Source organism: Platichthys flesus, chromosome 5 (genome assembly GCF_949316205.1).
Source record: "Platichthys flesus chromosome 5, fPlaFle2.1, whole genome shotgun sequence".
NCBI classification, from domain to species: Eukaryota; Metazoa; Chordata; class Actinopteri; order Pleuronectiformes; family Pleuronectidae; genus Platichthys; species Platichthys flesus.
The window spans coordinates 23,938,737-23,955,856 of record NC_084949.1 but is presented as its reverse complement, the minus strand read 5'-3'; the positions used below and the strand labels follow the sequence as shown (position 1 = coordinate 23,955,856).

Here is a 17,120-nt window from a genome sequence, read left to right as displayed (position 1 = left end):
GTCCTGCACGCCATCTGCAACCCTCTCCGACTCCATCCCGCCGCTCTGTCATGATGCCCTCCCCTCAGATGCCACGCCATCCCTCTGTCTTGCATTCCCCTGTACCCTCTCCTATGCTCTTACGTAGACGAAGCCCCTCTCCACAACCACCCATAAGGAGTGGGTTCATTGGTGCTCAAAGACCCCCCTCTGTTATGTTGAGACAGATCTCCCCTCCTTTATCTCCCATGGCGTCCCCCCTCGCCCAGCGTAGAATGCAACCTCAGAGATCACCTTCTCCTCAAACCCGAGGACCCTCACCCCCCCATTCTCCCCGTGCTTCCATGAGGAGGCGAAGTCCTACAACCTCACCAAGAGCATCAATGAGGCAACGTTCTCCACCTTCCTCACCACGTGCTTCCATGAGGAGGCAAAGTCCCCCAGCCTCACCCACTGCTGCCCGCAGTCCATTTGGGCAGAGGAGGATGCATGGGCCACCCTCTGTTCCACTCTCACCTGGTCATATGTCTGCCCCTCTCTCTCCACAGCTCAGCCGGAGACCATCTCCCTCTCCATCCCATCGCAGTTTATCCCCTGCAGGGCGCCGTCCAGGCCCATCGTCTCCCACCCTTTCTCGCCGCTCAACTCGGCTGCTCAGGGATTCCACCCCCTTACCCAGGCTCAGGATGGGGGGAAATGTTCCTTTAGGTACTGTCAGACCCTCCCCTATGGGTCTCAGAGGGCGTCCAGTGCCCCCACCCACCCAGAATGTGCGTCCATTCCGTGCCTCCTCTCTGAGGAGCAACAGGTCCTCTGTTCTCACAGTGGACTCCTCCCTCTACTCTTCCCCTTTTCACTCCCCTCACATGGTCCACCGTGCTCCCCTTGGGAGGAGAGAATCTGGCCGATATCCTTCTCGCCCTGTGGCTCGAGGACGTCCCCTCATGCAGTCCAGGAGAAGGATGCCTCCTGCTTCTCCTCAACCGTCTCTGAAACAAATGCGCCATCCTGCATCCCCACGCCTCTCACCTCGTCTTTCTCGTCAGCCCTCACCCCTTCTTCCCCCTAGAGCAGCCCATCCACATTTTTATGCACCAAAAGCGCATGTATCTGATCCCTATGCTGATCCATATGCTGATCAGCTTGTGGCTCCCTCTTCTCCCATGTTATCTAATGCTATGCAGAATCAGGCTGTCCGGCAGGCATCTTTTTCTTCACCCCTTGGCCCAGAGGTGGTAGGCATGGCTCCTGAATATGTAGAACCTTATTATCCCTCATCCCCTAACTTGTCTGGCGCAATGCAAATCCAGGCCATTCGGGATGCATCTTATGTTACCACCCTGCAGAGACCAATGTCACCTTATGAGCAGCCTATGGCTCCCTTGTCTCCCTCACTGTCTGGGGCTATGCAGAATCAAGTTATACGAGATTCATCCTATGTTTCTCCTTTACAAAGACCAATGTCACATTATGAACAACCCATGCCACCTTCTTCCCCAATGCTCTCTGGAGCTCTGCAGAATCGGGCAGTGAGAGATTCATCCTATGTTTCTCCTTTACAAAGACCAATGTCACATTATGAACAACCCATGCCACCTTCTTCCCCAATGCTCTCTGGAGCTCTGCAGAATCGGGCAGTGAGAGATTCCTCCTATGTTTCTCCTTTACAAAGACCAATGTCACATTATGAACAACCCATGCCACCTTCCTCCCCAATGCTTTCTGGTGCTCTGCAGAATCGGGCAGTGACAGATGCATCCTATGTGTCCACCCTTCAGAGGCCTCGGTCCCCATATGCTGCATCTGTGCCTTCATCTCCAATGCTCTCTGGAGCCATGAGACATGGTCAGGCACTAAGAGGTGTATCGTCTTATCAGACTCCACAGCTTCATTCACCTTACGGGCCAACTGTGGTTACCCCATATGATTATATCTCTGAACCTGGCCCAGCACCGTTGCTCCATGATGCCCTGCTGAACCGAGGTGACATGCAGGGTGTTTCATCTTTACGATCACCAATGATGCAACGCCGAAATCCTTATGCCCCGGCTGGGCCTCACCTCCAAAGCGCATTACAGCAGAACCCTAACCTCCGCCAAGCGTCTTATCAGACACAGCTCAGACGGTCACCTTATGGGCCCCAACCACCCTCTTCTCCAATGCTGGGAAGTGCCCTGCAAAATCCACAGATGATGCAGGCATCGTACCGACTGCCAGACGGAACCTTGGTGCCACCAAATGCAAATTCACGTTCCTCCCCTATGCTTGGCAATGCTTTGCAAAACCAACAACTCCGCGGCGCCTCGTACACATTGCCTGATGGATCAGTTATCAGGGTAGGTAGAAAAGGAACATCTCAAAGGGTTTTTGTGCATACAGTTCTAAGATGACAAATTGCATTATTTTTTTGTTGTACTCTCCTATCACTCCTATCCACACAGGACCCCCGTGTGCCCCAGAGGTCCATGTCTCCGAACCTTTCCAGAGCTCTTCAGAACCAAGATCTCATGTCTGCTTCATATACTCTCCCTGATGGCACAATTATAGATCCCAGACAGCAAGTAACCCATGACTCTTTATCCTTGACTTAATTTGAATTCGCCTTTTAATAAAATTACATTTCTTGCCTCTTCTGATTACATTTTATCCACTGAAGTTGAACTAATGCCTGTGTTGTGCAGCAAACTATCTCCCCAAACCTGGCTAAGGCCCTGACCAACCCAGCTCTGCGTGAAGCCTCTTACACTCTTCCTGATGGCACCATCGTGATTGACTCCAGGAAACCGAAGTCCCCGAACCTGGCCGCCGCACTTCAGAACCCTTACCTGAAAAGCTCGTCGTACACGCTGCCAGATGGCACGATCATCATCGATCCACGGAAACCTGTCTCTCCAAACCTGTCCGGTGCTCTTCAAAGCTCTATGCTGCGGGACGCACACTTCAAATTACCAGAAGGAATGCATGACCCCAATATTCCCGTATCACCACACCTGGCCAAGGTTAGTCGTAGATACAGACTCTTTGTTTTTGTGTGTGTGTTTTGTTCTATTACTCTTTCCTCCCCTGTCATCCAAATAGTAATAATAGTGTAGAATGTTATTTTTTTAACAAATTGATATAGCTCTTTGTTATCTGCTGATAATTATTGCTAATTAAACGCACTCATCTGCTCCTTTGATAAATAAATACATAACTACATTATAGTCCCCATGGCTCTGGAGGTAGAGGGGATCGATCCCCGGCTCCTCCAGTCAACATACTGAATTTTCCTGCATGATATTGAATTGCAAATTGTCCCTGATGAGTGTGCTGGCGGTGTGTGAATGGTTTATGAAAGAAAAAGAGCTGCGTAAAGTGCTGGATGATTATGTACATGAATGGGAAAAATTGAACTGTAAAGTGCTTTTAGCAGTCTAAAAACTGGAAAAGCCCTATATAAATACACTGTTACCATTTCATTCAATATGCACTTGTTTAATTTCTCAGGCTTGTTTAACTTTTCTGACCTTTTTTGACTTCTGTTGTTATATCCAGGCCCTCAACAACCCTGCCTTGAAAGGAGCTTCGTACACGCTCCCTGATGGAACTATTATAGTGGACCCGAGGAAACCAAAGAGCCCTAATCTGACGGCCGCCCTGCTGAACCCCTATTTAAAGGGTCTGTCATATACCCTGCCTGACGGAACCATCATTATTGACCCACGCAAGCCAGTTACCCCTGACCTGTCTAAGGTGTGTAATTTATCCTGATTTTAACTTTACTGTTTTACCTTCTTTTTTTACGGTCAGATCTTTCCCAAATCCAGACCACGTGTGTTTAAAAATTATTTGTTCTATTCAGTTGCATGTAATTGTAACTTAACCCGCAGGCTCTTTTGAATGACAACCTTCGAAACGCATCATACCACCTCCGTGATGGTTCCCTGGTTATCCCCGGCCAGAAGCCCAACCTTTCCGGTGCCCTGAGGCAAAACAAGGCACTTCGATCCACAGGTCTCTATCACCTGTCAGAAAACTCTGCACTGTCAGGCGTACCTAAACCCACCCCTCCCAATCTCACCTCAGTAATGAAGAATGGGGAACTCCATGGTGACAGATACAGGTAGGGAACGTCACCATTAATGGGAACTGGGACAGAGAATGACATCATAGAGAAAAGTTTTCGATGGTTATATGTTTATTGAATTTAAACATAAACCCCCTGAAAACTATTTAAGCAAGTGTTTTATTTCAGTTATTCGTTAGATTATTTTTTCTGTCATCACTACTTTAATTTTGGCTCCTGACATAGTAAATAAATTAGGCTGGTGACCACAAAGCCAAACTTTGTTTTAATGTTAACTACACTATAATTCAGTAGAGCAAATGCCTCCACCGAGACCACACAATCCTATATTTATAATACAAAATGAAAGGGAAAAAGACTCATAGATCATAAAATCAAGCACCATCTTGCTCCATGTTGTGCAACCCTGTGTTTCATGATGTTTGTTTGATAAGAGCCTTTGTCTGCCCCCCCCAGGCTGCCGGATAGGTCTCTTCTGACGCGTCGGTTTCACAACCCCAGTCTGAACGACGCCATCCAAAACCAGGATCTTCGCTACGCCTCCTACAGGGTGCCAACGGGCCTGCAGGGGGAGGATAACCGTTACGCTGTGATTCCTCCCTATGGGCCACACTCAGGCCACTGGGCCAGGAATGCCCAAGGAGGAGGGGGGGAGGGAGGGGAGGACGTTTGGGCAGCTGAGAGGGTTTTACCACATGGGACTGTCCAGAATCTGACAAAGTGGGCCATGTACAGAGAAGATGGAGTGCTGGAAGGATATCTACCCACAGCTCGATTCCTTGACGGACAACAGGACCCAGACTGGACTCCTGACAGAGACAGAGCACCTGGTCAGAACTGGTATGACAAGGTAGGGAAATATTCATTAATGTGTTTCTACATGTGTGGATTTGAAAGTTGTATATGATACCTTGTGACAGCTGACAAAATATTTGAATAGCGATGGGTGTGATACAAACATTATTCGAGCAGTAGCTATAAAACACAGGAGAAAGAAGGTGGATGACCAACATCAGTTTCCTGCAGAGTTCACCAACAACAATATTCAAATGCCTGCATATTTTACATTAGCTCTCCATCAAGCGGATGACAATGTCCCTCAAGCTTTGACAATGTTGCATGACAGCATTGGAATAATTATGTTTGTTTGGCCAGATCTTCTCCATCCTGAGCTTGCCCACGACAGGCCACAGGGTGAAGAACTGGGCGGAGGGAATGGAGGACATGACACAACTGCCGTAAGCACAAACCAGTTTAACCAAGCAGCCTCACAGCTGGTTGTGTCGCGTGTCACACTCATTTCGGAGCAGATCCATTCATTGTGCTGACAGACAGACAGAAATCCTGGGTTTAAGTTCGTAAAAAAAATCACAATATGTAACAATTCCTCATTAAAATGTCTAAGAACAATGTTCACACCGAGAGAAATCAACAATTCTATTCAGGATAGCATACATTTTGTGTCATATCCACTTTACACACTTAATGACGAAGGAGAAACACAATGCTAGCCAGTAAGCTGTTTGTATAACGCTTCAGGAATATTAATTTCAAGTTGCTGCTTAACATGAATAAAACTTGAATACATTATCCCATCAGTCAGGGAGATTTTCATTGGCAAATGGTGGTGAAGACACAAGCCTTCACGATCCCAAGCTGCTTCAAGTCAAAACTTCCCCTGTGTGATTCATAACATCCCATCATTTTAGTTTGCACCGAGAAAGTCATTGAGTGACATTGAAGCATAATTCATTTTGGGGAAATCAAAACAAGTGTGGGAATTGTGCTCCAGTGGGTCAAAATGCGCTCTGTGCATGTGTGTGTGTGTGTGTGTGTTTAATTTCCTCGTTGTTTGATTTCAGTGAGCTGAATGACACCACTGTTCTGATGAACCTGAAGAAGCGCTACGACCAGGAACACGTCTATGTATACCTCATTTCCAGAATGCAAATTGGATAATAAATATCTTCAAATGTCATGGTCAGCTACATCCACTCATCCACTCTCCTTTTGTCCTTTTGTCTCTCTCCCTCTCCCTCTCTCTCTTTCTACCTCCACCACACAGACGTACATAGGCAGCATCCTGGTGTCTGTGAATCCCTACAAGTTGCTGAACGTTTACGGCACAGACATGGTGCTTCAGTATGAAGGCCGGGGCCTGGGCGACAACCCTCCGTAAGACCCAGGAGTGTGTGTCTGTGTGTGTGTGTGTGTGTCTGTGTGTGTGTGTGTGGGTGTGTGTGTGTTATTACCTAATCGGTTTACTCAGTCAAATAATGTGGTCTAATCTAAAGTAATTGTATACATTTTATAGTGAAATCATATTTTCAGGTCGGAGTTCAGGAAGTAATAGGTTTGGTCAAGGTTTGATGAGTCTCCAGGAAATTAAAATCAATTAACGTCAGTTTTATCTCCAGTGTGACATCAGAACGGAGGATTGTGTTGGATGTGTGTGTGTTTGTGTTGCTTTTCTTTTTTATAAGCAGGAAAAATATTGTAGATTTTGATTAAATTTGATGGGAAGGGATGAGAAACTGCTTTTCAGGAAAGATTTTCTACTTATTAGAATTAGAGAGACAGTCTAAATATTATAATGTTCAGAAAGTCATTCTCCACCTTATGAAATCATATAATCAGTGATGCCATGAAGACGTCACGATTAAGTCCAATGACATCAGACATTAATCAAAAAAGCATTTATTGCAGTGGTTGGGACTGCTTACTCACAGCAAGAAGGTTCTTGGTTTGAATCCCAGTGCAGCTGGTGTTTAGAGTTCTCCCGATGTGTGTCATTTTGTGTGCGTACCTGTCCAGGGTGTCCGCCCTTCCCCCCCTTGGCCAATGTCACTTGGGATTTACTCCAGCCCCTCTAGGGATATGTTTTTACTACTATTACTTTGCCCTTTAGTCGATTTTGTTTAAAAAGAGGGAGAAAGAAACACAGTTTGAACATTATTGTCCCATTAAAATAACAAATGCAGAGGAGGGTTAGGTCCTGGTAGATTTATGAGCTCTCGCGGAGCTTTCTGCCTCAGAGAGAAGTAGATAAACCAAACCCTCTAACCTTTAACTGAAACCTCTAAGGCTGGGAGCTCCTGTGATTATACTGTTGTACTACATCTGTCTACATGTGTCGTGAGCTGTGCTCCGAGATGCAGTATGGTGGTAAATAAAGGTGTAAATGCCACCAGTCTCCGGTGTTAGTTGGAGGCTCCGGTGTCACTGATGTTGGTTGGTCTACACACACACAAAGACAAACACACTTAACACGCACAATACATTTGTTAATTGAAAAGGTTTTGTTGTGTTGCAGTCATCTTTTTGCCATTGCTAACCTCTCGTATACCACCATGATGGATGCCAAAAAGGACCAGTGTATTGTGATCAGGTACAAAATGGCCTCTAGTATATTTTTTAAATATACATTTAGTTTTCTGTCAATTTCACTTTGTTCAAAATGTACTAATAAATGGAAAAGTTATGTAATGTACTCCGGTGAACTGTTTCTGTTATTACAGCGGAGAAAGCGGGTCAGGAAAGACGGAAGCTACGAAACTAATCCTGCGTTACTTGACAGCCATACATCACAAACGCAACATCACACAACAGGTACATATATGTTTTATTATGTAAAAATACAAAATGTTCACAAAATACTGTGGTCATTTAATCTAACTTTGTTTTCCCTTCCTGTCCCTTGTTTTCTGTCATTTACCCTCAGATAGAGGTAAAGTGTTTCCTCCTCTTGTTCTTCCTCTCCTGACATGATGAGCATCCCTGTTTAAAGGTAACATTACTGTCTCCGGTGATTGGTCAGATCCTGGAGGCCATGCCCCTGTTGGAATCTTTTGGGAATGCCAAAACGGTGCGCAATGACAACTCTTCACGCTTTGGCAAATACACGCAGATCTACATGGAGGAGTGAGTGATTACAACTAAACAAGAACTGAACATCAACAACAGAAAGCACTGAAGTCCATTTTGGACTTTTGTTTTACTGAAACAACATTTTGACAAGAAGTCCCAACATATTTAACAATCGGGCAAAAAAGATTTTAATCATAAAATGTCAGATAAATGTGTTGATAAATGTGTCACTGTATTTAATTGCTTTGGTTTGAAGTATTGAATATTCTGACATGTCCCAGTAACACAGAGCTGTGACAGAGACCTGAGCACATTACACATGCATGACCTGTTACTTAACTCTATGTGTGTGTGTGTGCGTGTGCGTGTCATTTACCAGGGGTGTAATCAGCGGTGCCATAACGTCTCAGTACCTGTTGGAGAAGTCTCGCATTGTCTTTCAGGTGAAAAAACACACACACACACACACACACACACACACACACGCACACAGCAGGTCAAGTGGAGTCTTCTTACATGTGAGTCATCGTGAGAAAGATGAGATTGTAGCAGTAGACAGCACTAGAGGTGTCTAACAGGTTGCTCTTCATCTAACTGGGCCTATATGTGTCTTTCCTTTTTCTGCTGTAACATCTGAATGTCAGGAAATCTACCACCGCACATCTAAATCTAAGAGTGTGTGTGTGTCTGTGTTTGTGTTCATGCACAGGCCAAATCGGAGAGGAACTACCACATCTTCTACGAGATGTTAGCTGGTCTTCCTCCCCACGAGAAAACCCCACTGTATCTGCAGGAACCTGAGACTTACTACTATCTGAATCAGGTTAACACACAAATGAAGAAGCACACTCCGCTACACACACACACACAAACACACACACACACACACACATAGGACACGGTTAAGGAGTGGTCACCGCAATCAATTAAACAGTCACATTAACAAATGAGATGTCAATTTCTATAAAACGTGACATTTATTCTACCGCGTGATTAATGACACGAGCATAAAGCTCATTGTTGTGCCCAAATTCCGAGTGAGTAACCTTTGAGGGGAAGTTTTCTGCATTTCACGTTTGATGAACGATAAAATGCAATTAGCCGATTTATACATAGTGAGAGTTGTGAGTAGTTCAACGGGATTTTACCTTTTCAGATTGTTTCATGTGAATAATAAAAATGGTAGACGTCCATCACTCTATTCCACACTGAAATGTCTCAACAGCTATTCGCCATTAAAGGTTTATGCAACTGTCTGTGGCCCCTGTAGGATACTCTGGCTTTTCCAACACTCCATGAATTAGATATTTTTGGTCTCTACTGGGATGTCTCTGCAGGTACTGGATGGATTGACATGCAATTTGATTCATGCTAGACATTCATGCTCCCCTCAGGATGAATTGTAATAACTTTCATAATTCTTTAACTTTTCATCTAGCATCATCCTTTCAACTGTCTGTCCAAATACCCGCAGAACTAATGACATTCACCAGAACCTCAGCTGTGTGTAGTTGTTAAGTGGTTATTAGCTAAATGATAAACTATATTAGCTACAGGTTCATGAATCATCAGATTTAACTGTGGAACTTTTTTGCATTGAGACCCTCAGGTTGCTTTACAGACAGTTTCTCCCATTAAGACACTGACTCGTGGGTATTTAACCACTGCTCAGGTGTCTGTTCTTTCTCTTATCCTCTTCCAGCTCTCCTGGCTTCATTCATGAGACCTGATGAAACACTGAGCAACATGTTGCTCATAGCTCCGTGATTCAAGATGCTTAACTGTTCAGATTCAGATTGAAATAGAGTTTGTGGTTTCTACTACTAACAACTGGGGTCTGGTTTTTTACCATCGCCAAGGATGGGACATGGCCCAAGAATGAAGCAATTAGTGCAGATCTGGACAATCCGATGTAACCAGGATTCGTTTTTCACTTCTACACCATTGCAAGTGTTTTCTTGACATTTTCACAGTTTTCCAAAGGGGAGAATCAATTGGTCTTTAAGGGGAAAACAATCTGCCACATTAAGGAAACGGATTTCTAAGAGTGTGTGAAACTGTTCAGGCTTGATTGGAATTAAAGTGGACTGAGGTATGCTCTCTACTGATGCCATTCTTGTTTAAAGAGTATCTTAGCAGCAGGCTGAATAGTCCTGCCTCACTGTCCTCATTGGTGGAAAGTGTCACATCTCGACATTGCCTTTCCATCTCACTGCAGCAAGGTGAGACTCTGAACTTCTGAATGTTCCCAGAAACAAGAGTTTCAGCTCCTGATAAGTCACTCTTTAATTAGAGCGGTGATGAATTGTGCTCAGGGTAAGTATGCGGCTGCTGATAATGATGTGTGTATGTGTGTATGTGTCTGTGTGTGTGTGTGTGTGTGTGTAGGGAGGGGATTGTACCATAGAGGGGAAGGATGACGGAGAGGACTTCAGGCGTCTGCTGAGTGCCATGGACATTCTGCGTTTCACCCCAGAGGAGCAGAACGGCATCTACAGACTGCTGTCCTCTGTTCTTCATCTGGGGAACGTTTACTTCCAGCCACACCAGGTCTGTCACACACACACGAGACACACACACACACACAGACACACACACACACACACACACACACACACACACACATTGATACCATCATCGATCAACATTATCATCATTTTCCCTCAGCTGCAAAAAGGAAAATTCATTTATGCGAGTGTGTGTGTGGGTTTGTGTGTGTGTGTGTGTTTGCCTGTGTGTGTGTCTGTGTGTGGTGCACGTCCCTGCAGGCTGAGGGTCAGAAGGTTGCGTCGGTGGTGAGTGGGCAGGAGATCCGGGTTGTCGCTGAGCTGCTGCAGATCTCACCCGACGGCCTGCAGAAATCTGTCACCTTCAAACTGACAGTGAGGAGAACACACACTTTACATAAAACAAACGCACATTCATTACAGACATACACACTTTTTGTATGTGGTAGTTAAAGAGATGTTGTTTGACAACAGGTGTGCTTGACTCCTATAGGATACAGTGCGAGAGAAGATCTACACTCCGCTCACTGTGGAGAGCGCTGTGGACGCCAGGTGAATAAAAGTCTGAGTCGAGTATCAATAGTTTAAATTCAATCATTTCCCCCCCGATCAGTCGTCTGACAGGCCTGTTTGAAATGTTTTGAATTCCCTCATTCATTCACTCTCTAAAGTCGTACCAGGAGTAAACTAGAGATAGTGAGCCATCTTTGATATTCCCCTCCAATCTTTGGCAGAGGCATGTGAGGACAAAAGGATGTCAGGGCTTGGGGGGGGCTGGGGGGGGGGCGGTTTTCAGATGTCCTCTGTTTCCATAGGAACCGGGCTTTCTGTTTCCATAGAAACCTTATTGTGTGTTCTTCATAGAGATGCTGTTGCCAAGATCCTGTACTCGCTCCTGTTCAGTTGGCTGACGGAGCGCATCAACGGACGGGTCTACCCTCGCAACGAAGCCCTCTCCATCTCCATACTGGACATTTATGGATTTGAGGTCACGCCCCGAAAACACGATTACGCTCAATAATGCATCTGAGCTGACGTATATGTTTAACCCACACAAACGACCCCCCCCAACACCTCTGCTCTTTGCCCTGCAGGAGCTACAGGTGAACAGTTTTGAGCAGTTGTGCATCAACTACGCCAATGAAACTTTGCAGTTCTATTTCAACAAGGTCATCTTCCAGGAGGAGCAGGTCAGCAAAAAAACTACAAGTTCTTTTTCTATCACACGTTTTCTTAACGAGGAATTATTGGGTGATTTGTGTCTCAAAAAGCTAATATAGTGAGACTGCACATTGAAATATAGTTATTCAGCATTTTATACATATATCTATATTTGTGTTAGAGGTCTTCTAATCAGCTTTTTAAATGTGCACATGTCCATGACTAATACTTCCGACAGAGAGTCTGAGTGTGACGGCAGAGCGTGGAGATGAAGCGAGAGGTCATTACGAGTAGCAATTCATCCTTGTAGTCAAGATTAATTTCTTTTAAAGCCCCAGTAAAAGTAAGTCGCTTCTGTCGGCTTCCGGAAGCTCAGCATTTGATTATTTAGAAAAACTCTGACACATTAGCGCCACAAGCAAAAAGCTGTGTGCTCTCACTGCAGAGCTCCTCACTGTCTGTACACAGGCGTCAACACACAGCAACACACAAAGAAGAAGTCAGAACGCGGCACATCACAGCTTACATCAGTGATGCATAAAAATAAATGCTATCAAAGGTCAAGGATAGGAGGGGAGACGAATTACTGACTGCTGATTAAGAAAACTTCTTATTTATCCTATAAATTAGACCTTTAACATAATGGTAAAGCTTCTGCTTCTTTTTCTTCTTCTATTGTTTAATTCTGTCTCAACTTTCTGCAATTGAACAAGTCTGAAGGTCCAAATCACCCATAAACTGAAGCCTTGGAGAGATTTAGACGCCCTTTGTTTCCAATCAGGAGGCCTGGAAAGATTCAGTAAAGTCAAAAGACAAAAGACAAACAGCCTCTTTAGTTAACTGACAACAAGTCGTTAAAACTCACAAACCACAGTGGACAAAGAAGCACTTCCATATGAAGTGGAGGAAAAAGAAGCAACAGTGGAGTCGGAAGAGTTTTATATAAACCAACCTGATGACCTGTTGTGTGCTGTGTGTAGGAGGAGTACATGCGGGAGCAGATCGAGTGGCAGCAGAAGCCTTTCAGCCACAACCAGGCCTGTCTCGACCTCATCGCTGCTAAGCCTCATGGGATACTGCGCATACTGGACGACCAGTGCGGTTTCCCTCAGGTAAGTCCACACCTGTGAAACCGAACTTTTCATTTATGTTTTTTAAAGATATAGATACATGATGACTTAGAAATCAAGAAACTTTGGTATATTCTATGCAGCCGAGAGGTCGATGTTGTCGTTGAAGTTGTTAATGTTGAGGGAAGGACACCTCGGACTCAGTACTTACAAGTATAATGATGTTTATTACAAGAAGTTTCCCAGGTCAGGACGAGCTCTAGAGACTCGGAGACATCACACAGCCAAATAGTGAAAATCTGACTTGCCTCTTGCAAGACAACACATTTTTTTGGGGGGCCGGGACCCCAAGACTAGAGATTGCATTACATCACACAACCGGGCCCTCTGCCTAAATAAGAACATGTTTTGGTACCATAAGTTGAAGTTGCCTGCTAAATCTTTACCCATCCATTAGCAGGTCAGAGACTATTCCCTAGGTGAAAGATCATTCCAAGAAGGGGGAGAACTAACATAGACATATGGAATAGTAATTAAAAAGCCTGAGATGGTTTATAACCATGCTCAAAAGATGTCTTAGCTAAATATACTATAAAACTCTACAAATCTCTCTCTATTTGAGCATCATGGAAGGGAAAGAAGACAATGACCAATTCATGGCTCAAATAATTCCCCAGATTTCAGAAGAAATTGATTTGGGGAAAAAAACAACATCTCACATATTGGATTTCTCATAAACCCGGGGACCGAAGCGTATTGTTGCGCCCTTCCGATCGATACACAACTATCCCACGTGAACACTTAATTGCTAACCTGCTGCTACCATTATTCCTGGGGCTCCTAACGCGCGGAGCAGACTGAGCTCATATTGAGATAAACGCATTACAGAGCGTCTCCGATGCTCAAAGTGAAATATGAACACGGCTCAACGCAAGTAACTGACTGGAGCAATCTGCTCTACACACGTGGGCAACATGTGTTTGTGCTGTAGAGATTTATATTCCATTAACTGTCTCCGACCGTCGCCAGGCAACGGACCACACCTTCCTTCAGAAGTGCCACTATCACCATGGAAGCAACCCGCTGTACGCCAGGCCAAAGATGCCCCTGCCGGAGTTCACCCTGAAGCACTACGCCGGGAGGGTCACCTACCAGGTGCTTCCTCTTTCTTTCTTTCTTTCTTTCTTACTGGTTTTCCATTTTTGTTCGCGCCCATTTTCACTTGTTTTCCCTTTTTGCTTTATAGAAAATGACTCTAATTGGACTTTCAACACCTTTTTGTCAACTTATTTCATTGAACCCTCAAACAATATCTTTTCTATAAATTATTTATTTCTATATCGACCTCATCTCCCTCCGGTTAGACATATATTTTTGTTTGCTACCGTTTTTCAATTGTTTTCCCTTTTTCCTTTATAGAAATTGACTCTAATTGGACTTTCAACACCTTTTTGTCAACTTATTTCATTGAACCCTCAAACAATATGTTTTCTATAAATTATCTCTTTCTATATCGACCTCATCTCCTTCCGGTTAGAAATATATTTTCATGGTTTGTGGTGCAGGTGACTAAATTCTTGGATAAGAACTTTGACATGGTCCGTCAGGACGTGTTGGACCTCTTCACCCAGAGCAGGAACAAAGTGAGCACACACAAACACACACAAACACACACTTTTTTTTGTTATTTCTCACTGTTTCCTATCGGGGAAACATTCCCCAATATAATAACCAGTAACTACAGGTTGTCAGTCAGTTGGCCTGTTGCTAATCCCATGATACGTGTATCCAGATGGTATCCAGTCTCTTCCTGAAGCACTCGGAGTCGGTGTCTCAGCAGCGGTCGAATGTGCGACGCAGCAGCGCGGCACGACGCCACCAGGCCAACACGGTCAGTGCGAAGTTTCAGAGCAGCCTGCAGGAGCTACTGGAGAAGATGGAAAGGTTCGCATTGAAAACACCTCTCACCTAATCTGTAGGAAAACCCCCCAATAACACGTCTTTGTACTATAATGACAATGACCACATAATGTATACTATCCTGAACAAAGTGTCTCAAATTCCCTGCAAGATCGAGAGTGTGTATGAAATGATGATGCCTGAGGAGTGACTGATTTATTCCACAGCCCAAATCAATGACACTTCTAATATTATGGGCTTGGGCCTAAAACTGACAATGAGATCTGAACCATTGGTTTTGTATCGATGTTCAGGGATCAACCTCGGCAACGTTAAAATCTCCAAATGTCACCGTTGGTTGGAGCCATCTCCTCTCTCAGGCAGATGAATTTTATTTGCTTAATTTGAGCTCAATCACACATGAAATCAGGAGCCTCTGGAGATCAGTTTGCTCTGAAGAAGTTCAGCGTTTCAATTTTCTGCTCAGAACGTTTGGTTTTGCTTCGGTTCCCTTCCTGTTTGAGAGATGACTTCCTTACACAGGACAAACATTACTCATCCTTTATCAATCTGTTCGTTCATTTTTCTCTCCCCATCCGTTCGTTCTCATCTATCTGTGACAGGTGTAACCCTTATTTTGTGCGATGCATCAAGCCAAACCACCATAAGGTATATTTTTTGCAAGTTGGATGGTGTGTGCAGGTTTGCGGTGATTATTTGCATTTTTGTGATCTATTGTATGCAGCTCATTTGAGTTATTATGTGTGTGTGTAGGAGCCGGGAGCGTTCGACATGGAGCTGGTCAACGCTCAGCTGCATTACTCTGGTATCATGGAGACCATCCTTATCAGGAAGAACGGTTATCCAATCAGATTGAACTTTCGCAGTTTCTTATCGAGGTTGGTGATTTACTCGTTTTCAGTAAACGTGACAAATGTGAGCGGCAATTGAACCGTGCGACCCTCAAGATAAAGTACAGATTATAGCAGCCTCCTGTGCAGGTTTACTCGGGCCCATTACAACTCGACACTCTCAGTCTGTCGAAATTACTTGACCTATTTGCTTTCTCTGCCAAAAGAATAGTTCACACACCATTTTTCTACGCTGAAATTGCCATTTGGCTCTCGCCTGCTCCTGCAGCAGGAAGGCAGTTAGAGCCAATTGATCTCACAGCACCTCTGACTACTGACTGCTGAAGTACTTATCACAAGAAACAACATTCACACTCCATCAGATTCACAGTGGAACGACTAAATTCAAAATGTTAAAACCCAGAATGAAGTGAATCAAACTAACACTGAGCCCCAGATTCACAGAGTTAAGACACCTGTAAGCTTTCTTCATACTCACTTCAGAATGCAGATTTCATATTGAACTTTGTGTGTGTGGGCTTGTATGTGCACACAGGTATAAAGGCCTCCTCTGCCTCAGGGATCTTCCGCCTGCAGACGGTGAAAACTGTGTCATCATGCTCCACAAGCTCGGCCCGGTGAAGAGCGGCTCGTACCAGCTGGGAGTCAGTAAGGTGAGCTCCCCCAGTAAAACGAAGGCCCACGCACATGCAGGAGATGTGAGGTGAAATAATACCAAGTGTTCAAAATAAATCCGGTTGAATGTAGATTTATTTATATGTGTGTGTGTGTTTTAGATTTTCCTGAAAGAGGAGTTGTACCAGCTGCTGGAGGGGAAGCGTGACCGTGTGCTGCACCTCGCCGCCATGACGCTGCAGAGATACACTCGCATGTGCTTCGTCCGAAAGAACTTCATCAAGTTCCGGCGCTGCGTGACCCTGTTTGAAGCTCGCTGCAAAGGCTACGTGGCGAGGTAATGCTCCCGAGAGCTCAGCTGCCAGTGCATTCACGACTATTAGATTTAACGGCTCATAACTTCTTTATATTCATACAAGTACAAAATAAATGCCTCTTCGTAACATTCTGGCTGTACAAAGAAAGAAGAAGAAGAAGGTTTCTTCCCCTTGTCCTCAGTTCGTCAGCATCATGGACTCTAAACTGTCTTTAGCCCACTGTCCTGCTCCAGTCTGGAGTTTCAGTCCTGAGCGTTGCTATTTAGGTTTTAGTGTTTGGTTTCACGGGAGCCAAATAGGTCGAAGCTTATCACGGACACAACCCACTTCTCTTGTCCTCGATGTGAGGAGACGAGGACAGAGAATTAAGGCCACGCTCGTCCATCACAGGGGATGGGTTTCTCACTGAGAGCCAGTCGGACATGATGCAAGTTTACATATCATTCAAATGCGAAATATTCACTTTATTTTTACTGTATTGAGGTTTCAGAGATCAAAATTTCATCGAATTAAGGAAATGATTTGAAATTATAACTTCTCTAAGATTCCCACTCTCTGCTGTCTCTCTGATGTATGAATAATCCATCCTCCATTTTTATTGTGTTTTCTTGGACAGAAAAAAGTTTGCTCTGAGGAGGAAGTACCTCAGAAGGTTCCGCTCGGCCGTGCTGCTCATCGTCAGCCGCCAGCGTTACATGAGGGTATGTGCACTGGGTTTGTGTGTCTGTGAGCTGAGAAACTTGTATTGATATCTACAGTAATAAAAA

At 44.6% G+C, this 17,120-nt stretch overlaps 1 protein-coding gene across 1 annotated transcript in view; it reads left to right on the top strand.

Annotated features, from left to right (window-relative positions):
• The first annotated feature begins 707 nt into the window (after positions 1 to 707).
• myo15ab (myosin XVAb) overlaps positions 708 to 17,120 on the top strand; it is a 40,926-nt gene continuing 24,513 nt past the window's right edge. Inside the window, exons 1-29 of the mRNA XM_062387390.1 lie at positions 708 to 2,315; positions 2,421 to 2,540; positions 2,661 to 2,978; positions 3,514 to 3,711; positions 3,849 to 4,081; positions 4,502 to 4,895; positions 5,201 to 5,283; positions 5,908 to 5,971; positions 6,111 to 6,220; positions 7,359 to 7,433; positions 7,564 to 7,654; positions 7,767 to 7,772; positions 7,863 to 7,966; positions 8,292 to 8,355; positions 8,622 to 8,735; positions 10,301 to 10,462; positions 10,681 to 10,794; positions 10,913 to 10,971; positions 11,284 to 11,407; positions 11,514 to 11,609; positions 12,561 to 12,692; positions 13,680 to 13,805; positions 14,216 to 14,293; positions 14,443 to 14,594; positions 15,173 to 15,218; positions 15,324 to 15,448; positions 15,957 to 16,074; positions 16,198 to 16,373; positions 16,970 to 17,058. Coding sequence (XP_062243374.1) covers positions 708 to 2,315; positions 2,421 to 2,540; positions 2,661 to 2,978; positions 3,514 to 3,711; positions 3,849 to 4,081; positions 4,502 to 4,895; positions 5,201 to 5,283; positions 5,908 to 5,971; positions 6,111 to 6,220; positions 7,359 to 7,433; positions 7,564 to 7,654; positions 7,767 to 7,772; positions 7,863 to 7,966; positions 8,292 to 8,355; positions 8,622 to 8,735; positions 10,301 to 10,462; positions 10,681 to 10,794; positions 10,913 to 10,971; positions 11,284 to 11,407; positions 11,514 to 11,609; positions 12,561 to 12,692; positions 13,680 to 13,805; positions 14,216 to 14,293; positions 14,443 to 14,594; positions 15,173 to 15,218; positions 15,324 to 15,448; positions 15,957 to 16,074; positions 16,198 to 16,373; positions 16,970 to 17,058 — 5,179 coding nt within the window. The remainder of the gene's footprint in view (positions 2,316 to 2,420; positions 2,541 to 2,660; positions 2,979 to 3,513; positions 3,712 to 3,848; positions 4,082 to 4,501; positions 4,896 to 5,200; positions 5,284 to 5,907; positions 5,972 to 6,110; positions 6,221 to 7,358; positions 7,434 to 7,563; positions 7,655 to 7,766; positions 7,773 to 7,862; positions 7,967 to 8,291; positions 8,356 to 8,621; positions 8,736 to 10,300; positions 10,463 to 10,680; positions 10,795 to 10,912; positions 10,972 to 11,283; positions 11,408 to 11,513; positions 11,610 to 12,560; positions 12,693 to 13,679; positions 13,806 to 14,215; positions 14,294 to 14,442; positions 14,595 to 15,172; positions 15,219 to 15,323; positions 15,449 to 15,956; positions 16,075 to 16,197; positions 16,374 to 16,969; positions 17,059 to 17,120) is intronic.